Source organism: Sander lucioperca, chromosome 17 (assembly GCF_008315115.2).
Source record: "Sander lucioperca isolate FBNREF2018 chromosome 17, SLUC_FBN_1.2, whole genome shotgun sequence".
Lineage (NCBI taxonomy): Eukaryota > Metazoa > Chordata > Actinopteri > Perciformes > Percidae > Sander > Sander lucioperca.
The window spans coordinates 5,462,657-5,487,522 of record NC_050189.1 but is presented as its reverse complement, the minus strand read 5'-3'; the positions used below and the strand labels follow the sequence as shown (position 1 = coordinate 5,487,522).

Sequence of the window (24,866 nt, the reverse complement as noted above, 5' to 3'; positions counted from 1 at the left end):
TCACTCCCACTGCCAAAGCAAACCATACATGTATACTCATAGCAGAAACAGCTCTGATATTAAAATTAAATGGTATCAATATAGAGTGCTTTGAATACAACTAATGAGGTGTGTGTGTGTGTGTGTGTGTGAGTGTGAGTGTGAGAGAGAGAGAGAGAGAGAGAGAGAGAGATCCTCACTCTTCTTTTTCATAGGAGAGCTGATTGGTCTTCCTGCTGAGTCAGACTGGACAGCCCCTGAAGGTGAACCCCGTCACAATGGAGACAGAGGACATTTTGGAGGGTGTGAATGAAGGTGAGGACGAACAAGACGTGTGCTTTGAGGAAGACCAAACACTTGATTTGACTGTGTCAAGTCCCTTCACTGACCCCTATTTCTCTGCCTCCTTCCTGACTGCTGCCAGCTCCCAGGAGAAAGCAGTCCTTTCTGCCTGCTACCTCCTCCCTGACTGATCGCATCCTGGAGGACTACAGGAAGGTTAAGAGGAAGGTTGCATTGCATATTGCCCCTCTGTAGAGGCTGCTCCCAAGGAGAGATGGTTAGGAGGTTCAGTTTTTGTGAAACTGGTGTTGAAATAACCATGCAACTTTAATTACCAAGGTAGTTGCCATAATCAGGGGAAAAGGTGAGAAACCAGCAGCAAAATAACTAGCACATCATACTTTGCTGTATGTCTATGTATCCAAAATAATTGAATTTAAAGTCAATAGTCCAATTGTAATTGAAACTTTAAAAAAAAAGAATCCACACCCTTAGATGCTACAAGTCTGCATTATGTAGCTTCCACTTTTTCCAGATAACAGAAAATTAAACTGACAAAATATAGAAAGCTGTGTTAGCAGCATTAGAGCTCTAAATTCAGGAAACATTACACGCATAAAGATTAACAGCTTGTTGGCATCATTAAATGAACACAATCTTAGTTAAGAAACAACACAGGAGCAAATAACAGCAACTTTTTGTAGCATTTCTACAAACTGACAGCCGGATCACCAGCTAAATTAATGCCTTGACCACTTACCTGAAGATATCAGAATAAAAGTACCTACGAGTCTCCCCTTCACAGACATGCCCACTTAATGTTGATACCATGCAGCGATTCCTTGTCCTCATTTGTTGGGTTTCTCAATTAATTTATTCAGTTTTTCCTTTAATTTGTCACCTGTCTGTATCTTGAGTAACTTTAACTTCAATAAACTCTGATGTCCCTGTTACTTGTTGAAAAAATATTTGAATGTTTTGTGAAAAAAACACAATGAACCTGCTGTTGAATCTCATTGTCATTTATTTAGCATGATTGTCATGAGGATTGATTTTAAAAAACATTGCAAATGTTGCCGCTATATTAATATACTGTAGATATGGCCAACATGCAACAAGGCACCAAATGCCATAAAAAGAAATCAATTTCCAACACTACTCATCGCATATTACCTTAGTACAGCCTTCAAATTTAATTGTACTAAGTGTTTAAGTGTATATTTCGGCTCAAGAAATCTTTCTTTATTAACCCACAGGCCATCTGATGTACTTAACTGTTAAAGACAATGACTACATGTGAGTGGTATAATAACACAACAGTCCTCAAATATTTAGCATATAAACTTGTTCCAAATAAGGAAACATTATGGAGGATTGTGAAATGTAGTGCTTGCATGTGTGTGCGTGCAAACAGACAATATGTTGCTGAAACACAAGGTCAATTTTTATTATCAATACAGACTGGCTCTGATTTTGACATAGCCTGGCTACCACCTGACATCGCACAACTTTAAAAAAAAAAAAAAAAAGTAATCAGGAACCATTTGCAGTCTCTTGAAAAATGCAGATGAGGGTGGTGGCTGCAGGAGAGTCCGGAAGTTGTTTTCAGAGGAACTCGCTGTACCTCTCCGATCTCACCAGTCTAATGGCTCAGGTCCTAGCTCTGATTTTCTCTCAAATCCCGTCCCTGCTCCCCATCTGTGGCTCCAGTTTGAGCTGATGTGGTCTGATCCTTCTGCGAGGTGTTCAGGGCTAGCTGCATGGCCCAGATGCTCAGAGGCCTCATGTACGCCAGAGAGCGGTAGATGCTCTTTTCACAGTAGGCTTCAGGAGTCTGGAAAGCCATGCCCAGCCTCTCCCACACAGTTCGGTAGCAACCCTCCGCCGTGCGCATACCCTCCTCCAGCATGCCCTGAGTTAAAAAAAGACAGCCGCAGAGGTGTGAGGCAGTATTTCAGCTAATGTCACACAGTCAATACAACCAGCCAGGCAAACATCAAGTTACTTCTACATGCAGCACGGTGGCCCAATGGTTAGCACTGTGGCCTCAAAGCAAGAAGGTACCAGGTTTGAACCCTGGTCATCGTGGGCCTCTCTTTGTGGAGTTTGCATGTTTTCTACGGGTGCTCCGGTTTCCCCCACCACCAAAAACATGTTCCCCTCCCTCTCTACCGAGCTGATGTGTGGTGCACCCACCTGGTGCACCACCCAGGAGGTAGAGAGTAGTCCCCACACCCTGAAGCACTATTGGGTGTTTATGACAAAGCGCTATATAAATGTAATTAATTAATTAATATTATTATTATTACTTCTAGGGCAGCGTCCCTAAACAAACATGTGGAAACTTAAAGAAATGGTTATGTACTTTTTGAAATAGGCTTATTTGCTTTATTCACAAGAGTTAGGTGAGAAGATTGAATACCGCTATTATATCTGTCCCTTTAATATGAAGCTGGAGTCATAGTTAACAGAACAACATTTTAGATTAATACAGTATATTAAGACTTTTTTTTATGATTAACAATATATATTAAGACTTTTAACCATTGCAAACTTAAGAATGCAGGCCTTTGAATGATAAATTACTTGAGTGTTTTCTATGGAGGAAATATTTATTCATAATTCAAATTGAAAGTCCAAAGAGAAATTGAAAGTCCAAAGAGAAAACAAAGCAAGATCAAATTAAAAATATTATTTTTTTTAAATTTTCCATTGATCAAATTAAAAAAATATATATTTTTTTTTAATTTTCCATTTGGCTTTTCCATTTGGATTTAATATTTGGCTTTTGAATTTATATTTAACATTGGCTTTTCCATTTGGATTTAATATTTGGCTTTTCGATTTCAATTTAACATTGGATTTTCATTTGGATTTAATATTTGGCTTTTGAATTTACATTTAACATTGGCTTTTCATTTGGACTTGACACATGTCAATGTAAATGAGGAGGCGTGGCCCAAAGGCTGGTGGGAGGGTCTGAAACGAAAGGGGTGCAGAGGCCCCTTATGAACAGCAGGGGGAGCTGACTGCTGGGGAGCACACTGTTGAGGAGCATCTGTCTGCAGCTTGGCCACCAGGCTGGCTTATCCTCTTATTTCACATGATAGAAACTGATGATGTAGGCTAAACACAAACCACATTTCATGCAACAACAGTGAAGTTTTCATGTAGATACTATAATTGGGCCCGTGTTAGTGAGGACTAGATTAGGACTGTATTTAAAGCTGATTCTGGTTTCCAACTTCGCCCCAGGTGTGTGTTTAAAACACGGACGGAGACAACTTCTCTCTTCTGATGTTTTATTTAATGAAGCAACAGTACAAACATGGGTGTGGGTAGCTCTGCTACGTGTGTTGTCAGATCTCGAGGACACACACACACACACACACACACACACACACACACACAATCTCAACCGGGTAGTCATCGTCCGAACTGCGACCTCTCCTTTTTCTTTCTCTCACTTTTTTCTCCGGGTGGTGCGCGCAGTGTGAGGTGCGTGTCCGCGCTATTCTCCGACACGTACTCACAACAATCACTCCTGATTGACGGCCTTTTGTACAGCCTGTGTACTTTTTTGTTCATTTGATTTCCAATTTTGAAACGATATCCAAATTTGAAAAATGGGTCATTTTAAACCTTGTTAATATTGATGACAATGTGTTCAAACGGTAAACGAGCCATATTTCAGGAAATAAACATGATTCTATTGAGAGACTTCCAGCTGACAGCGGTGTCTGTGAGCATCACTGGCCGGCCGGCAGGGAGGCGATCCCGGCCGCCACCAGCTGGCTGTCCCGTCAGACTGGAGCTTCTGACAACATCGGAGAAAATGTGCAGTTGGCCATCAATGTTTGTGAAACTGCCCATATTTAAACTCTACACAATTAATTGCTCGCATAAAAAAGTCTCAATTTTGAATTTAGTGGTGAAATAGCAGACAAAAATTGTAAGAAGTTTCCAGTTGTTTGCTGCTGCTGCTACGGCAAACTCCCGATCCAGATTATAGAATTGATTTCTTTTTTATAATTTCCATCTGCTGTTTCACACACGTTTTCCGGAGAATAGCGCGGACACGCACCTCACACTGCGCGCACCACCCGGAGAAAAAAGTGAGAGAAAGAAAAAGGAGAGGTCGCAGTTCGGATGATGACTACCCGGTTGAGATTGTGTGTGTGTGGGTGTGTGTGTGTGTGTGTGTCCTCGAGATCTGACAACACACAAACACACGTAGCAGAGCTACCCACACCCATGTTTGTACTGTTGCTTCATTAAATAAAACATCAGAAGAGAGAAGTTGTCTCCGTCCGTGTTTTAAACAGACACACCTGGGGCGAAGTTGGAAACCAGAATCAGCTTTAAATACAGTCCTAATCTAGTCCTCACTAACACGGGCCCAATTATAGTAACTACATGAAAACTTCACTGTTGTTGCATGAAATGTGGTTTGTGTTTAGACTACATCATCAGTTTCTATCATGTGAAATAAGAGGATAACCCAGCAGTCAGCTCCCCTTGCTGTTCATAATATTTTGAATTTGATCAATGGAAAATTTAAAAAAATGATAATATTTTGAATTTGATCTCGCTTCGTTTTCTCTTTGGACTTTCAATTTCTCTTTGGACTTTCAGTTTGAATTATGAATAAATATTTCCTCTATAGTTTTCAACAACAACAAAATTTCAATATATACTTTATTGTGGTACAGTGTAGACACTAAAACACACACTTACCTCATGGATCATAGTGGCTGCCAGTCCATACACTACTCCAATCCAGACCTCATCTGACTGGACACTGGAGCGGTCGGGCACTCCCTCAGGACGCATGCCGTTAACTGCCCCCATCTGGCCTCCAGCGAAGCTCATTACATTCAAGTCAAAGACAGATTTTAGTGCGCTCTGGATTTTTTCTTTTGGAAAAGCCTGGTGGGAGAGAGGAAATGATGCTGAAACCACAAAGCTTTGATGCATGTCTTAATGTGAAAACACAACTTTGTTGATGTTTGGGTAATTTGCAGCTTGGCGTAGGGAAAGCAAGAGATGTTAGGTCATGAACATTAAACAAAACACGATGGTGGCCGGGGTGGCTGAGTGGGTAGAGCAGGCGCACATATACTGAGAGGTTTATGCCTCGACACAGGTCCAGGGTTTGAATCCGACCATGAGTTACTGCATGTCTTCCCCCTCTCTCTCCCATTTCTCACCTAGCTGTCCTGTCAAATTAAAGGAGGAAAAGCCCAAAAAAAGAATCCAAAAAACTATGTACTGTGTGCAATTAGACATATTTACAATATTCCAACAAATTTCAAAAAGCTATTTTGCTACTATGCATGTATAAAAGCAGAAAGGGGGAAAATAAAAAGTACAGAATAGCTATATAATAGGAGTGAGAGTAGCTAAAGGAGGAGATAACTGAAAGTTGAATCCAGTTTCTGGATGTCTTTGCTCAAAAAAAGAAAAACGGCTACTCCGTCCAAACAGCGGACGAATTCATGTGACGCTTCAGAGGAAAAGGACTCATCCCTCTAAAACACATTTGCCCGCACATCTCCTCCAATGATTTCCTTGCGTCTCTCCCAGGCCTCCTCGGTGGGAGGGACTAAGATGTGAGGAAGGGAGGCAAGTGGAGGAATCAGGGATGCAGTTTAAGTGCTATGGGACGTACCCCATGTCATCTTGTACTGCTTTGGAAGGGCTAAACAGCTCCTCTACTAAAAGCAGGGCTTATTGCCTACAGTTTAAAAAGGTGGAGCTTGTGGAACTTGCCTGGTAGTCTCCCTCTCCCAGCCCGGATGCTCTCAGGAACCAGTGGCCAGCACACTGGTCAGACATGACGCTATTAGAAAGGTCTCTCCCACTGCTGTCATAGTTGTAGTACTTGCCTAAACATGAAAGGAAAATAGAAAGTAAAGGAAAGGCAGTTTACATCTCAAGATAATTTATTTTTTTATCATTGATGTGTTTAACAGTACGTGGGAATAAGCAAATGAGTTTGTCATGCCTCTCACTATTTAGCTTTTCACAAGATTTGATCAAAATACACAATATGTAGGTTTTTAAATATGCACTAAATGCAACTGAGTGAACCCTTTCCATATAACCTATACATAGCCATATTACACTGCTCTTCATACTATTCATCCTGCACATACACTTATTCTTACTATTCTTATGTTACCACATTGCACATAGCTGTACATATCTGTCTATATGGTTCATTCAGTATATCCATATTTATTCAGTTTTTCTTATTATATATTCTCTTAATACAATGCATATATCTATATTATTCTTACTACTAGTATGTCACTGCTACTACATTGCACATATCTGTACATGTTGTTCATACATTGTTCATATTACATAGCCATATTTATTCTGCTCTTATATCACTGCAATATATTTCTTGTCCTGCCTATGCACCACCTGTCTATACTTGTATATCGCATTGCACTTTTCTGCTTTTTTTTTTGCACTTCTGGTTGGACGCAAACTGTATTTCGCTGTCTTTGTACTTGTACACTGCACACTGACAATACAGTTGAATCTAATCTAATAAATATTTTATAGATATTTACTTACCGTTCCACAGCAGTTTGTCAAAAGCAGCACTGCCCCTGCCCAAGATGTCTCTATAACGTTGGTATGTCTCCTCATTGGCCACCAGTTTGGCCATTTTACACATCACACACAGGGACGCTAACCACAGCCCACCACAGTACGCACTGTAGAATACAAATACACAAAACCACACCAGATAAAATAGATTAATTAATGTGACTTCTCTCACATAAAAACAGTGTGGAATTTGAGACAAATGTAACCTTGCTGTAATCATTTAAAACACTGAAGGATTGACTTCATGGAAAAATGTCAAGCTTAGTACTGAACTCAACCTTGGCCCTCAGGTCACAGTTAGAGAAGCACTGCAGCTATGCACAACTCATTTTTTCCTTCTTTGTCAGGAGTCGTGCTTTTTTCCTTTTCCTTCTCCCTGCTATCCAATTCAGACTTAAGGTAGGGCTGCTCGATTATGGGGGGAAAAATCATCATCACGATTGTTGGTCAATATTGAAATTGTGATTAACACAATTATTCATTGTCTTTTGGAAAGATGTTGCAATTATTGAACTTAAAAAAAACAGTGAAGAGTCATACACTAAAGTGAAAACACCTAGAATTGTGAAATTTCCCTTCATACTTTTCCCGTTTTAACTTTTTTTCCCCCTTTCATTCAGAATATAAGACAAAATAAGAGTTTACTTGCAAAACGTAATGTGCAGAAAAATGTTTCTCGATTATTTTGTGTTTGTGATTAGGAGCCAAAATTGTAAAATTGCGATTAATTGCACAGCCCTAACTTAAGGTTTTATGCATTTATGCAATCATCATACAGTAGTTTCTTTCTATGAGGAGTGCTAAATTAATACAAATAGATTTTAATGATTAGATTAGATTTAATTTAATCAAAATAGAGCGGTTACATTTTTGGATGCCAAGTATTCATTGTTTCAAGGTTACTAATTTGTTAATAGAATTTGAATATTTTAATGGTATTAGGTGTGGACTGTGTGCAAATAGCTACTGGGTGTTATCACAGAGCACTAAGATTCACTGGGATATAAGAGAACCCAAGGGAGGGAGTCCTGTGTACTCAGAACAAGGGATACTCTTTCTCTCACCTAGATATTTCTGTAACCTAATCTCTACTGATAGTGTTTATTTCAGGGCAACCATGTTTTTCATCCTCTCACCTTGGTCCAGTCACCGTCCAACCGTCATAGGTCTGGTCAGCATATCCAGAGTTCTCTATCAGGCCATCTCCATCCAGGTCGAACTTCATCTCTGACTCCATCACCGCCTAGCAGAACAACCACAATAACATAGTTGAGTGGAACAAAAATCTGAGCAAGCACCATATAATCCAGTATACTCATATTTTGTGTTACCACTACAGATGGGATCTGAAATGCAGACTAGGGTTTTCAAATCGAAATCGAGATTTGAAAGAATGCGATTAGCTAATCGTGAAGACGATCGAATGTGAAATATTTAGTTGAATGTTTGGTGTCACATTTGATTTAACATTTTTTATTCCGCTTTTCATTATTATATTTGTTTTTTCATACGATAAATGCTGGAATAATGTTACATATTCAGTGGCTCTTTCATTTATTTTGTATTCCTTTATTTAACATAATTGTAGAAGGTGCAAGACGTAGCTAAAAAAAAAATAATAATCGCAAATCGAATCATAGTCGCAATATCTGGCAGGAAAATTGCAATTAGAATTGTTTCCCCCAAATCGTTCAGCCCTAATGCAGACTATATGGATCAGTTATACCTGGCAGACGGGCCACATGTCCTGCAGGTACTGATTGTCCTGTGTGAGATGAAAGTCCCTGTAGACCTGCAGGACAAACTTCAGGTTCAGGTCCTTCCAGTCTGCAGTGTCATGGATGAGGTAGGCATTTACCCTCTGCCATGGCTCATCATCTAGGGACAGAGTCATCATGTTGTAAACCCTGACGAACTTCCGGCAAATTTGAGATTTGCTCTGCAAGTCAGTCTGGCCAAGAGCACATTCAAGCCCATTTACAATTTTTCCAAATCGAGGCACCAATCACAACCGTTGAGGTTGCGGGCTTTACACGATGATGATAGCGCAGCGACAGCAAGCAGCTTTTTGTTTACATTCAACGTGACGGCCACCGAAGCGCAGCAACCCGTTGATGCCGCTGTTGCTGCTCCGTCACCCGGATCGTTGGTCTGATTGGTTGAAGGACTATCCAATTGCGCCCAGAGACATTTGAGCGGCGTCCGTTGGTGACGCCCCTTTGGAAATGGGCTGTGAATTAACCTTCCCCAGACCCACTCTCAGTTACAACTGAGAAGGGTCTGGTGTCAACCAGGCTACAGAAATGCACTGAAACCTATGAAAATCAAACATTGAGTTATCCCTGTAGTTAACGAGATTGTCTTTCTCCTACCTGGGTCTCCTATGTCGTGAGGAACCACATTTTTGGCCTTGACAGGAGAATACTGCCCACTCATCAGATGGAGCCTCTCTGTGGGGTCCTGCTGAACCACACTGCCAGCTGAGAAGAGATTAATGCCCCTAAATATACCCTTGCCCTGGTATTGCTCTTTATCAAATACACATGCTTGGATAATTGATAAAACATTAAGATAACAGCACTTCACTCACCAATATCGTATTGCACACTCAAGGCAAGTTTGGGCCACAGCATGATAAGTGCAAAGGAGGCGTAGAAGTGCACATCGTATGTGTTGTACATTCTGTACTCCTGACCTGGGAAACAACAATAACATAGTAATGTTGGTCACATATTTAATATAGGCAGATCTTTCTTTTTTTACTTTTGCCAACCCTGAATACTGAATACAATTTTGTTTTTCTCTTGTGCGACAGATCTGTTTTTTTTCAATAAACGAAAACAAATGCATGACTTTTGCTTAGCAAGTGTTAGCATGAAGGATCATGCTTTGGTATGTAGTATTTTGTGTACACATTTTTTTTTTGGACACCACTTCAAGTTCACTTTAATATCAGATATGTCACATTAATATTTAGTTGTAAACTGCAATCAATGAAAGCCTACAATGTGATCAACGTTTATAGTTTCTAGACCTTGATTAACAAACTGCAGTAGAGCTGCAACTTATTAAATAGTTTTGTCTATAAAATGTCAAAGTAGTGAAAAATCCCCATTATATAATTCCCCAGAGTTTAAGGTAATGTCTTTAAATCTCGTTTTGTTTGACCAACAATCCAAAACCCAATTCAGTTTACAATTATATAAAACAGAAATGCACAAAATCCTCACATTAAAAGAAGTTGGAACCAGGGAATGTTCAATTATTTGCTTAGTTAGGAATTTTTTTGTCCATCAACTAATCGATTCATTATTGGAGCCCTAAACTATGTGTCTAGTCTTGCGGACTAACACGTGGCACTTTGGCACTTACCTTCTAGGTAGGCGAAACGGCCAAACTCCTTGATGACAGCAGGCTGAGCTGGCAGCCCCCCGTCCTCGCTGCGCACCCCACCACTGACATCAGCGTCCTCTGGTAGCTCTGTCCACACCGTGCCTCCATCCACCACAAAGTACAACTCGTTAAACAGGGCTGACTTATACCAGGAGGGGAGAGAGCTGCAACACAAGCCAAGGTGAGAGGATAAACACATTCTAAGCATTCATAGACAGAAAACTATTGATTGGTATTGAGGTCAATGTAATTTATCATAGTTTTTGATAAACTAGTGTTTATTTCTCATGTAACCTACAGACTACCTGTCCTGCAGTATGGGTCTTTGCCACTCCTCAATGCTCTTCTCCCACTGTGTGTAGTGTGTTAGGGCGTAGTGACTAATCGAGGGGGACGCGTCCCCTTTGGTCCCAAAGTAACGCGTGTATCTCCTGGACAAAGAAAAGCCACAAGCTGATGTTAGAGACACTGCATGTTCAACAAATGCAAATACAAAAGCAGAAAACACTGTATTTTGATTAACATTTTAAGAAGGTCTTACTTTTGCCTTGCATTACATAATATTCCACATAGAGGTCAAAGGTGTGTCAGTTGGGCCTGATGCTTTGAAATAGGACACGGCATTTAAAGTATATTTGTTTGGACGTCACTGTAGGTTTTTATTTTTTGCATTTGGGAAGGCCTATTGTACTTTGGCCACAATAAATTATACATGGCAAATTGGTAGGCTGCAATTTATCACAAATGCAAAAACACATCTGAGACTGGGATTTAAAAAAAAAAAAAAAGAAGGAATAAGCATGGACAGCCAATAGCTTTGTTAACGCTCAACACTGTACACAGCACTGAAAGTGACCCACACCAAACAACCACAGCAAAGAAAGTTAACAAGAAACACTAGTGTGGTCTTTTTTCAGTTAAAAGTAACAAATGGAATTAAAAAACAGGGAGAAAGATATCTGTAGCTATAACAAACCCCAGCTTTTGCATTTCTGCAAAGCACCTCACAGTGTGTGTGTTTGACGTACCTGATGTGTTCCCTCTCTCTAGAGCCGAAGGTGATTGTGGGCATGTCCCAGGCCAGGCAGAACTCCAGGCGGTTATGGCTCTGAGCCGGCACTGAGCAGCCTACAGCCAACGCTGCTGCCACCTTCTCTCCCTTAGGCGTCGGCGGGCTGGATCCTGCGGAGGTTAGTCAGAGAAGGAGGTTAACATGGGTCATACCTGGCATCTCCATCAAACTTAAAACTATATATCACTACAGAACAGTATTAAAAATGACATATAGAGAAAATATCACAAAATTGGTAAACAACCTCCTTTTTACTTTAAAGAAATGGAGTGGTTTAGCTCTTGCTCTTTATCCACCACTTATTTATTCATTGAGTCGGGTCAACTCACTCGATAAAATATAAAATATCACTGTTTTTTGCACAAAATCTCAGCGATTATGTACTTGTACCTGTTATTTATTGAACTATCATTTTGAAAATAGTTACACCAATTACTATTCACCAATTACTATTTTACATTTTGTCATATCTGCTCACAATGTTTAATGCTCAAGTGATGTATTGCTATTGTGGGTGTTTTACTATGTATCAGTTTCTTTCATTCTACTTCCCACTTCTTTTTTATGTTTCTGCTTCATGTTGAGGAAACAACTTCAGACATCTGTTTTATTATGAATCTGTCTCATCCCTTCACCGTGTGTTTAAGCACTGACCTGTAGGAGAGTCCAGCCGTCCATCAGTGATGAGGTCACTCCACAGGCCACTGCAGGTTCCCTTTGGACTGAACGCTGTCTGGTGACTGACCTCCCTGTCGGGCTGTTAAAATACACACACACACACACACACACACACACACACACACACACAGTAAATCTAAAACCTAATGCTCACTAACACCACAGATTTCACAACCAGCTGATTATTATAATTCCACTTCCAGATAACCAAGACTATTGTTGCAAATCCTGTTTGTTCCCTGATAATTGTTTGTACAGCTACTGTACCTACAGTACAGTACAACCTTTTACAAAAACCTTGAAGCTGCTAAAAATCATAAGCTTGTAAATCAAACCTGTTCTCGGGCTGCGATGCACAGAGTGTACGGGTTCACTGGAGGGCAGTGATGTAGCAAGACCCCAGACACCGCCTCCCCCTCCTTCTCCAGGTGGAATGGTTCATTCCAGTGTCCCCCGCTCTTGTCATCCTTGTGTCCCGATCCGTTGACCATAGTGAACATGATGGAGACATCCAGAGCGAAGTCATTCTTGTTCTCTATGTCCCACACAAATACTGCCACTGGGAGACTAGAGTCCTGAGAGAAGGGAGATATACATGGTGGAATATGTAGAAAACTTTTGTAGAACCAGCATGTCAACATACATACACCGTTTGAACCTAGCAACCAAAAAAAAACAATTTCAACATGAGCAAGGATCAATAATGATCCTGAAGAAGGAAAAAAGGCTTTTTTGTCTTTGTGTGGATGCTCTTTTTAGTCATGGGTTATCAGTATTCTGTAATTAGGACATATCTTAACCATCTAATTGCTTGGCTTAAACAAGATGTTATGTAGAGTAGGTGAATCATTAGCCCACATTTATTTCAACAAGCTTGTGTGCTTTTCAGCAACTATACTATTTATTGTTTGTGCAAATTCAATTGGACTTCTTAGGAGTAAGACATTCAAGTCTTTTAATTATATCTGATACTGGATTTGTTAGGACAATACTGATAACATATAGTCGATAGTTATCTTTTTTAAACATAAAGTATAAATACTGTTACCATTGTGACCAAGCTACTCAACTAGATATTTTATATTGAGAAAAAAAATCCCCTTGCCATGTAATGGCGACACTTTTTTACTAAATTACCTTAAACCTAGTTTGGCATTTCTTTGCTACAATTTCTTGTTACTTATCGGCCAACATATACGCTGCTGCTGACTGCTGTAAGGTAATATCGGTCTAATTTTTGTCTTAATGGCCAAGATGTGATGGAATCTATTATTTTCAAAAACTTAAGTCCTTGTTGTATTTTCTTAAATCTACAATATTAAAACAAAATATAATGCCTATTGCAACAAAAGTATCATAACTCTATTGGACTGTATGAAATCCAGAGATGCCTCTGTTACCTGGTAGTCATGGGGGATGACTGGGGAAATCTGTCTGCAGGTTAAGGTGACATTCTGTCCCGGCAGGTGGTAGACAGTCCAGGCGCGGGGGTACAAGGCATGATAGAAGGCATACTCTCCGCAGTAGCCCCAGTTCCAGCCTTGTAGTGTGGGAGGACGCTCTACAGATAGCACCTGCTGGTAAACTGTTTGCCCACCGCGTCGCAAACACACTGTAAACTAAGAAAAGGAAAATAATGTGAATTCATTCATTCGTCAATTATCAACTTTTGCATTTTCTTCAGCCCCCACCGCCGCAGCCTAAACTACACCAGTTCAAAATGAATGGAAAGACCTGCATTTTCGCCAGACCGTCTGACAGCCGACTCAGTGAGTGTGAAGGCAGCCTTATCTTCCTACATTTCCCAGAGTGCCCTCTGACAACCCTCTGGGGACATGTCTAAACTTAAATGTGCATCCAGCTATTGGTTCTACATTCAGGTGGAGACGGCTGTAGTGGAAATGACAGTAACAGCAATAGAGCGAGTTTATCCAGGGACAAAAAGAGTCGCACCCACTCCTCAAAACACACCATGCATTGCGTTATAGTCTACAGAGACTGCTGTAGGTAAATAATCTGTCTCCTCTACACCAACGCCTGAATTAGTATTATTGTATGTAACTGAAAATTGTCTAAGCATTAAACTCCAATGTTGCCGTATTGGAAATATGTTCATGTGGCATTTAGTTGTTGACCAGTTACTCAGGTGAATAGGAAATTAACACCACAAAAGAACAAAATAGATCCAATAATGTGGATTAACTGCAGGGAACCGTTTAAATATTTTCTCTTCAGCATTTGGCTGGTACTGGATAGGGACTGTCCTATGGATTAAGAGAATGATCAACTTAAAAAAAAAAAAATCCCAAAACCAGCCTGTCAAGAAATATGTGACTTCTTATAAACCTTGACTTAACAGGCTGCTGGACTTTGATTGCTGAGATTCAAATAAGTCAGGGAGCCATTGTCCATGGACCAAAATATACAGTGAGGAAAACAGTGAGGGGAACACCTCTACCTGCTATTTTGCAAGTTCTCCCACTTAGAAATCATGGAGGGGTCTGAAATTGTCATCGTAGGTGCATGTCCACTGTGAGAGACATAATCTAAAAACAAAAATCCAGAAATCACAATATATGATTTTTTAACTATTTATTTGTATGATTTGAACACCTGAGAAAATCAATGTTAATATTTGGTACAGTAGCCTTTGTTTGCAATTACAGAGGTCAAACGTTTCCTGTAGTTTTTCCACCAGGTTTGCACACACTGCAGGAGGGATTTTGGCCCACTCCTCCACACAGATCTTCTCTAGATCAGTCAGGTTTCTGGGCTGTCGCTGAGAAACACGGAGTTTGAGCTCCCTCCAAAGATTCTCTATTGGGTTTAGGTCTGGAGACTGGCTAGGCCACGCCAGAACCTTGATATGCTTCTTACAGAGCCACTCCTTGGTTATCCTGGCTGTGTGCTTCGGGTCATTGTCATGTTGGAAGACCCAGCCTCGACCCATCTTCAATGCTCTAACTGAGGGAAGGAGGTTGTTCCCCAAAATCTCGCAATACATGGCCCCGGTCATCCTCTCCTTAATACAGTGCAGTCGCCCTGTCCCATGTGCAGAAAAACACCCCCAAAGCATGATGCTACCACCCCCATGCTTCACAGTAGGGATGGTGTTCTTGGGATGGTACTCATCATTCTTCTTCCTCCAAACACGGTTAGTGGAATAATGACCAAAAAGTTCTATTTTGGTCTCATCTGACCACATGACTTTCTCCCATGACTCCTCTGGATCATCCAAGTGGTCATTGGCAAACTTAAGACGGGCCTTGACATGTGCTGGTTTAAGCAGGGGAACCTTCCGTGCCATGCATGATTTCAAACCATGACGTCTTAGTGTATTACCAACAGTAACCTTGGAAACGGTGGTCCCAGCTCTTTTCAGGTCATTGACCAGCTCCTCCCGTGTAGTTCTGGGCTGATTTCTCACCTTTCTTAGGATCATTGAGACCCCACGAGGTGAGATCTTGCATGGAGCCCCAGTCCGAGGGAGATTGACAGTCATGTTTAGCTTCTTCCATTTTATAATGATTGCTCCAACGGTGGACCTTTTTTCACCAAGCTGCTTGGCAATTTCCCCGTAGCCCTTTCCAGCCTTGTGGAGGTGTACAATTTTGTCTCTAGTGTCTTTGGACAGCTCTTTGGTCTTGGCCATGTTAGTAGTTGGATTCTTACTGATTGTATGGGGTGGACAGGTGTCTTTATGCAGCTAACGACCTCAAACAGGTGCATCTAATTTAGGATAATAAATGGAGTGGAGGTGGACATTTTAAAGGCAGACTAACAGGTCTTTGAGGGTCAGAATTCTAGCTGATAGACAGGTGTTCAAATACTTATTTGCAGCTGTATCATACAAATAAATAGTTAAAAAAAATCATACATTGTGATTTCTGGATTTTTTTTTTTAGATTATGTCTCTCACAGTGGACATGCACCTAAGATGACAATTTCAGACCCCTCCATGATTTCTAAGTGGGAGAACTTGCAAAATAGCAGGGTGTTCAAATACTTATTTTCCTCACTGTATATACAGCCAGATAAATATCCTTTAGTTATTCTTTATGATTTAGTATGCATGAGCATCACATGAGTTTTCATCTATTTGAGATCCTACATACCTGGTTTGCTGTGACAGTTTTGTAGTGGTACATCCCGGGGTTTAGTTGCCATCTGCAGAATTCCCCCTTCCAACCTCTCGTGATGGTGCCTCCTCCAATACCGCCAAGTGGAGCACCTGCAGATTAGAGTATGGTGTCAACTTGGATTCAGTCACATTAGAATTGCTATTAAGACCTTAAATTGTTGAATTCAAGATTATTTGTTGGACATTTTTAGGCCTTTATTGACAGGACAGCTGAAGAAATGAAAGGGGAGAGAGAGGGGGAATGACATGCAGCAAAGGGCCGCAGGTCGGAGTCGAACCCAGGCCCGCTGCGTCGAGGAGTAAACCTCTATATGTGGGCGCCCGCACTACCAACTGAGCTATCCGGGCGCCCAACTGGTCAAATTCAAAGGGTCAAAATAGGTTTTGGTTCAAGATTACACAAAATTGATAATCATAATTATACTGGTAGTCACATGTTAACATGTTGATAAAACCGTAGATGTTGGACCACTTGTCTGTCTAAAATTCAACCATTCAGCATATAACTATTGTTTTATATGTATTATATCTATTGTAAGATAGATCTGAACTCACCATATATTTGACGCAAGGGTTGGGCACGAAACATATCAATGAATGGAGCTTTCTTTTCCACCTGTGTCTTCTTGTACCACCACTTTAGATACCTGGATGAACACATAAAGTTTACAGTAATGAAAGTAACAGATTACCTTAAAATCATAAGTGGAAGGATGCAAATGTGAAAGTAAATGAAGATGCAGATGAGAAAGTAAATAAAGATGCCAGAAAACAAGCGAGGACATCAACAAATATTCAGACAGTCAGTGGTAATACTTGCACCCTAACTACAGTCATGTGTTAAAGGGTTACGAATAGGGACATTCTTAATTATCAAATTAGTTTATAAGTAACCATCACAAGCATGTGATGGAACTGGTTAACATGCGTTTTCTCCTTGCTTATTTAAAAAGCAGCCACACACACACACACACACACACACACACACACACACACACACACACACACACACGAGGGCATTGTGCAACTTCATGAAGGAAGCACTTGTAAATGGAATGAGGTCAAAGTGGCACCTCTACTTTATTTGAGTGTTGTTCGCAGTGAGAGTATGTCTGAAGTGTGTCTAGGTGCAGCACTCCAGGGTTGTGGCGTAAAATATTAATAAGGCTATGTTACAAAGGTTTCAAACCGCACCCACAGCCCCAGGCTTACAATATCACAGTTAACGCGACTCATTCATCCGTGTATGCTCTGAGCTCAGACATGGTACACTTTCCGCTCATGTGCCACAAAGTAGCAAGCTACTGCTGAGTTGAGGAGTTATATTTCAGTAGGTAAGCCATTAGCTCAGCACAAAACAGGCTGCAGTGCTAATGATGCCCCTCATTACATTTAGCTTGCATCATTTTAACTTTTAGATCCTGGACTTTGAGTGGTCCTTGAAAGGTCAGGATGCAATAAACATGCTTTCTTTTCCATTGCTAAATATATCTGCAGCAAGCTGACAGGTTGGTGAACAACACACAATGCATTTACTTTGCAGGTGCTACAATTTCCTGTTATTTGCTTAATGCAAAATCCCAAACAGCTGCATTTACAGATGCTGCCTAAAATATTTAGTTCAGTGCTACAACTGAACCACTGGCATCTCTAGTTTTGGCCTTCATCCATCTTTGGTCTAAGGCATATTTATTTGGGCTGACAAACGATTTAAGAACCCCTACACTGGAGGAAACCAAAGAGTACAAGCTTCAAAATAAATGGACAGCTTCAACAACCATATACGTTTTGCTTGTATAGCAGGCTTTTCCCCATCAAAGCAGGTGGTAAGACACTCAGATACTAAAGTATCTTGTCTCGATCAATTTTGACTAAACACACCCTTTAGAAATATAGCATTTGCTGTGTGAAAAAGCATCTGTTCTTTAACCCTGGAGGTTACCATTTCATTCCAGAACCCACCTAAGGTTGCCAGAAACTCTAGTAAAGCAACCTAATATTAATGTGGCTCAACGGCTCAACAGTCTGCGGCATCGAATGTCAAAACATGGAGAAATGTAGCTTTGTGCTTAGCATTATGACCGTGTTTACACACCAAATAATGTTTCAGCATCAAAGGGCTTTCTTGTTGTTGTGAGGAAGATCCAATGCAACTGCAAAATTGCTGTGCATGCCAATGCAGGGCCTGTCTGTACTGCAAACAATAACTTCACAGGAAAAGCTCAGTCCAGAGAAACAACAATGGTCTGCGATTTACAGCTCCACTCAGGAGATGAATAGGATCAGCTCAAGCGAGTTATTTGAAGCCATGGCAGGTTGCATTATTGTGAGGATCTTCTTGTTCTGCGGCTCAGCTGGTATTAATCTACTGTATAAATACAGGCCTGGGGCCTGTTTCAGGAAGGAGGTTTAACAAACTCTGAGTCTAACCCTAAACTCTGAGTTGATTTACCCTGAGATGGGAAACTCTGAGTTTTCGGTTCCAGAACAGCTGATTTGAGTTGTTTCAATCAACTCAGAGGATGTTCACTCAGAGTTAAGCGTGCAGCACCACAATAAAAAGGCAGCATGAATGGAGCCATTATACTACGATTCACCATGGCAACAACTACAAACAAATCGGTCTGCATACTTTATCCCTCTGGAACTGGAACTACTCAAGCGCACATACAGCGAGTTTGAATATATATTTTGTTTTAAAAAAGCAACACGCAAAATAGTGAGAATTGGTGTGGGAGAAAATTGCTGCTCGAGTCAATGCGTAAGCTCTAATATTAATTTCATATTTAATCCCAGGTAACCTATAATATTACTGGTGAAAACTGGAATGGTACTACACCTATAATTTCATTTAGGTGCAATCCTGTGGGCGAAAAAGTAAGCTACTACTAATTAGGGCTTTGACGCCGAACTTCAATATTCGAATATAATTCGAATATTAAAAAATAAAATTGATATTCGAACGAATATTAGGCAGCCCTTAATATTCGAATTTCGAACCTGTTATGGGCATTAGTTTTTGTAAATGTGTTTGCTTGTAAACCTTGTTTTCAATTCAGATTCCGAGGCTTTTTCACGCATTTCAAAATGTAACTACACGTCGCGGCGACGCACGTCGCTCGGCCGTGGCTTGGTAGCGCATTTCCCCCGACTCATTTCCTGGTTCTCCTTCTCCATAACAACGTAAAATCAAGGAGAGGGTTAACTTCTACTGCTCCAGATTTCCCACCGTGGTCAGAAAGAACAGGGGAGACACTTAGTTTCTCTCGCTAAGACTATAGAGTCGCTACTCGCTCTGAAGCTACCGGTAATCACCTTCACTCTCTCACAACACAAACTCCCCAGACGCACACACACACCCCCATACACACGCGGCTCGACGCACACACCAGCGCAAAAGTATGAACATTAGACCACTTACGTAGGCTACGGTGAAATATCCGACCTTCCTGTTGAAAGCATATTGTTTGTGTTTAATCCAGAGTCTGACTTTTAATTAAAAAAAAAAATAAAAAAAATAACAGTGGTGGCAGTGTGTTTTTCTTCTAACAACATCATTGCACGCCTACTGACTGATACACTGCCCTCTGGTGGACAGAACATATACGAAGTTTGATACCAATATAAGTCTTACTGAAGGCATTTAATGGTCAAAATATTATTAATAAATATTCGAATATATTCGAATATTAATATTCATAAACAAACGAACTTCAAATATGATTTTTGGGTAAAAGTCAAAGCCCTACTACTAATCCCATTCTGAGGTTGCAACACCATGTTATTAACAGAATTATAATTTATAATCATTTAATTCTTTTTAATGGCTCTCACTGGTTTGTGTCCAGGGAACACTACAAAAACGTTTAAAAAAACGTTTCAGAGCGAGGCACACTTTGGAGTAACCCCTCTTTCTCAGGTTTAAATAACCTCCCTTTCTGAAACGGAACACCCAGACTTCCCCTCATCTCAGGGTTAACAAACTCAAGAGTTTTCACTAAACCTGCTTTCTGAAACGGACCCAAAGTATGCTAACCTAAATCTAAGTTTCCAGTCCTTCTAATTGATATCTAATCACAAACACATTTACCATTCAGCTGATTTAGGTTGAAGCATTGGTCCACTGATGAGGCGCTCAGTGGAAGGTTTTGGTGAAAAACAATCAATTGCAACTTATAATGACCATGAAGTAGGTTAAAGACACATTTTAAATTCCTCTTACTTTCAAAGCTTAACTATAAAGTACTGCATTAACTTATTGTTACACAATTAGCTTGTTTGGGTACAGTATAAAGCGAAAAAAGCCTCAATAATTTACAGTATTTCTATATATTTTTCTAGCAAAAAAGGCACTCCTGCTTGTACGGTGGTAACTTGTACAGTGGATTTCTTTTATGTATTATAGTAATTCTATATTGCTCCACATCTTACTCAAATAATGAAGAGCTGAAGTTGTGGCTCACCCTGGGTTTAACACTCTCCAAACAACCTCATCCTACTGCATAAAGACTATCACAGTAATCTGTGCAATAGACAAATGTTGCCATGGCGATTACACAGACCGAGACACCTTGGGTAAGAAAATGTCAGCAGTATGGTTGTTTTACAGCATTGTAAAACATTGCAACAGATTGAAGAAGTGAAGCAAGTTTGTGGTTTAACGTGGACTGTTTAAACAATTTTCTGGGAACTTGTTGGATTTCAGCAGAGCACTATGTCACATAATACAAAAACAACGCACCTCACTGGTGTGTTTGCTCGCAGCTCTAAGGAAATTACATGTCATATAGAGAATAAACAAGCTTACGTTTCACTGCAGGTGTCACGTGGGGAGACAATGTGAAAAAAGTAGAAGCGTTAATAGCTGTGATTTGGATGGAAATAAAATTATATAAAAGCTTGAGTTATTCAGTCAAAAGTCATCAATAAGAAACCCATTGAGTCCAAATCACTAAAGAGCGGGCCTGATGACGGACAGATGATGACTGTCGCACCAGACTCCCTCTGACACAGACACACTCTCGGGATTGACATAAGTGAGAGAAAGTGATGCTGGCTGTGTGCCCATCAATCCACTAAAGCTGCAGAATGTATCACTTTGCATCTTGGAAGTCAGCAGGTTGTTGGGAAAACAAACGCGATCAGATCAACAGATGTTGAGATCTGTGCTGGATTTTTTTTTCTATAGCTGTAGGGTGACAATTCGGATGCAGAGATTTAAGCTGTACTCACTTTACATGCAGACATTAGGTTTGTGGGACTGTGAATGGATCACCTAAAATCTTCCTGTCTTTAATGCTGGAACGCTTTAAAAGTTTTGGAGAATTAAATTACCAGCACCTTGAACCTGACCTGGGACCAGAGCTCATGTACCACTTTAAAGACGGGCCAACCACTTGTTAATTTCCTCTGAAAACAATGGAAGTATTTTAAGTTGACCACACCCTTTTTGATTCAACAGAACATTTATAAAGAACGCTTTTTGAACTGAATTGAATCTGTCTAATTTGCTGGTATGGAAATACAGAGGCAAAATCATAGGCAGGAAACACCAAGAACTATATTATCTGCTCTTGAATAGACTAAACAAAATGGCAGACAGCACTACAAAAGAACCCTTCACCCCCCTTCGGGTGTTAAAAGGTGCTCTTCTATCTGTACACAGAGACAGAAAATATAAGTCCCTTTCCAACCGGAGGGATTTTTGCAGTTCCTAGAACATAACATTCCTAGAACCCTTTTTTCTGATGTTCCGACTGGACCAATTTGGGGATTTTTAAGTTCCTCTGACCGCAGTTCCTTTTCAGCTCCTACTTCAGGGCAGGGTCTTTTCCCTTTTCCACCTAGGAACCCTTAGGGCCCTGACACACCAACCAGACGGGCCGACCGTCGGCAGAAAAGCCAGTCGGACTGATCAGTCGGGTCCCCGAGGTCCAAAAAATGCCTCAGAACACACTGAGGCGACGCCGACTTGAGCGTACGCTCTGCGTGTGCGCGAAACGTAATATGTCTCCATAGCAGCAGGCGGCGCTGCTCTGTATTGTTTCCATTAACAGTCCGATTATTTCCCAGAAAATGAAGACCGGCAGCTGATTGGACTAACGCGTCACGTGGTTCTTTTTTCTCCGGAAATTCACAGCCAGACTGTCATGGCGGCTCGTTCAGAATACGATCTCATATTGTACTAAAATAGTTCACCGAAACGTGTTTTTTGAAAACATTTTAAGCGAGAAATAGGCCATGCAGTTGCTGAATCGGTCTTCATTTCAGATTGACAAAGGTCAGTTTAAAAGATTTTCGTCAGATTTTGAGCGGTTTCCCATTTCCGGGTGAGTCCTGACTGCCCTGTCCCCGACTGAACATGTCAGGTCGGCCCAAATGAAGGCCGACGGCTCCTCGGACGGCCGACGGCACGGGACACACCGAACAGACTCGAGTCACGGACCTCGCCAGACGACCCGACACCCGATTATCGGGCTGGTGTGTCTTCTCTTAGTGACCTAGCAACGTCTGAAACACAAACAGTACATATTCTTCACTGTCTGTTGCAATTCGCCTACGTATGCCAACTCATAAGATAAACATCACGCATTCAACCAGCTAATTGTTAATGCTAGTTAAACTTACCCATCGTACCAGTTTCTATGGCCACTTGGCCAGTGTGAAAACAAAACAAAAAAAACGGTTTTGGGGGAGTAGTTAGTAGAACTGTTTAGAAGTGGACTGTTCCTATAGCTACATTCCTGTAACTACTTCTTCGGAAAGAGGCTTATGACACATGAAATACATTTTTCTTTAGCCATTGTTGAAAAAAAAAACTAAGACAATAAGCTAAACTGGTTTAATACTGTTTTAATGCTTCTTGATGGTTTACTGTGATGTCTGCTGAAATTTATCATTTTAACTGCAAATTAAACTGCCTTTATGTGGACAAGTAAATGTTTTGTTATCGGAGTGCATGGAAAATATAACTTATAGTAGCATCAACCATTTCAAGGCAGGATTGCACTGGGAGATAAGAAGTAGAGCAGAAATATGACACTATAGGCTAATGCCTGCCCAGGTACTACACAGGAAAACATCCACGTTGGTTAAATGATACAGGTTGCACTGACATATGGAGGTGTAAACTGTCATTAGAGGAAACAATCTCTAGGGTGTGTGCACTGTACAACATGTTAAAGACTATTTACTATTGTTGAATGAATGTTGATTTTTTTTTCAATGGCAATTATTTGTTGGAGGATTTTGTTTATCATAGAAAACTGTAGACATGGGCTTTTGTAGTGTTTTGTACATTGTGGAGTGCATGTCTCACCTGATTCCAAGACCGATGTGCTCCAAGAAATTGGACAGCGAGACATCTTTTGCTTGAAAGGGCTTTCTCTTCTCCTTGAACTCATGTGCCAGGCAGATACGCCAACCCTCCTTGGGCACTCCATATCCCATTTCCTTGGAGACATACCTACTCATAAGGTCCGCTGAGGATTTTTCACCCCACTCTGTAGTCATTTTAGCAGGATACCCAGCAATGTGGAGCTTAAGTATGTATGAATGGGAGCATGAAACCACTTGTCATTAATGATAGGGAGTTGTCACCACCTTATGTCAACAGAGTTAGTTTGTCGTGCCTTCACCATGGAGCAAAACACTAAGGAGGTAAGCTACATGTGATCTAGAAATCTTAAAATTCTAAGTAGTTCAAGTAAGCTTCAAATGGTCATTCCTGTGAGTTAAACCGGTTCCCAACGGACGAACTTTGAATACCTGCAGGTAAATAATTGCTCCTTCGGGTAGAAGGTCCCAGTGGCATCATAAGATTAGTATTATCCACGAGGTAATTTAGCCTCTACAGCTCAATATGTTCATATTCTCGGGGGCTAGTTGCAGCAATTTGCATCACCATCACCTTCTGGATTCCTCTTTTAACAAATGGCAGACCCCCGTCCCCCTCTTTGCATGGAGTCCGGATATCGCTGTGCCGTCAGCAGCTGACAGTTAGAAAGTATTAAGGATGCCGCTCTCAGTCGTTCATCCGGGACACCTACAATGACATTAAAGATGATCAAACAAAATGGTTAAAAAGTGGTGATCACTTTTACCTGATGGACATTACAGCAGGGCCGATATCAAGCAAACATCTCAGTAACCGGCGGTTAGTTGCAAAGCCGCAAACTAATAACTTAACACCTTAATCATTAATCATGTAGAGGTTGTTTTTTTTTATATAATACCGGAGAGACTGCGTCATCCCACTGCTGCTCCAAACCGACCTCAGTCAGGACCCTGTAGCTTCTGCTAGCACCTAGCACACTGCGCTCAATATGCAAATCAATTTACCACTCATACAAGGGCTTTTATTGCCCTCAGAAAAATATCTCAGGTACAAATTAGCTCAGGCTGCCTACACATAACGCCTCCTTTTACAACATTCGTTGATCCAAACCTCCACCAAGCTACTAGCTAACTCTACCTTAGATGGAAAATCAAAGAATGGCTAATTGTTATTTGTGTTTGATGGCGTTAAAATTGGTAAACAGGCTGGAAATAAATACCTGACAAGCCTACTTTAGGGATACAACAATCCGACAAAAAGCCGCTGCTGAGCCTGTACCATTCTGAGTAAGAAGGGGGGATTATACTCGTCCCCACGTATTATTCCTCCTTTCAATTGACAGGCATCACACATTTAGATAA

At 40.8% G+C, this 24,866-nt stretch overlaps 1 protein-coding gene across 2 annotated transcripts; it reads right to left on the bottom strand.

Moving 5' to 3' along the window:
• Window positions 1-1,274: 1,274 nt before the first annotated feature.
• Window positions 1,275-24,703, bottom strand: gba2 (glucosidase, beta (bile acid) 2). 2 transcript variants are annotated; one of them, XM_031289907.2, is made up of 19 exons: window positions 24,404-24,703; window positions 24,079-24,213; window positions 23,488-23,708; window positions 16,725-16,816; window positions 16,144-16,259; window positions 13,429-13,647; window positions 12,364-12,603; window positions 12,005-12,107; window positions 11,307-11,460; window positions 10,584-10,709; window positions 10,258-10,442; window positions 9,476-9,580; window positions 9,258-9,365; window positions 8,612-8,763; window positions 8,022-8,128; window positions 6,850-6,992; window positions 6,034-6,149; window positions 4,999-5,190; window positions 1,919-2,173 (listed from the first exon to the last, which is right to left on the bottom strand). In XM_031289907.2, the coding sequence occupies exons 3-19, from the start codon at window positions 23,679-23,681 to the stop codon at window positions 1,919-1,921; spliced, it is 2,607 nt and encodes an 868-aa protein (XP_031145767.1). In that variant the 5' UTR covers window positions 23,682-23,708; window positions 24,079-24,213; window positions 24,404-24,703. The 2 variants fall into 2 exon arrangements, with proteins under 2 accessions (XP_031145769.1, XP_031145767.1); XM_031289909.2 differs by having other exon boundaries at window positions 1,275-2,173; window positions 23,488-24,213; window positions 24,404-24,702.
• Window positions 24,704-24,866: the final 163 nt, after the last annotated feature.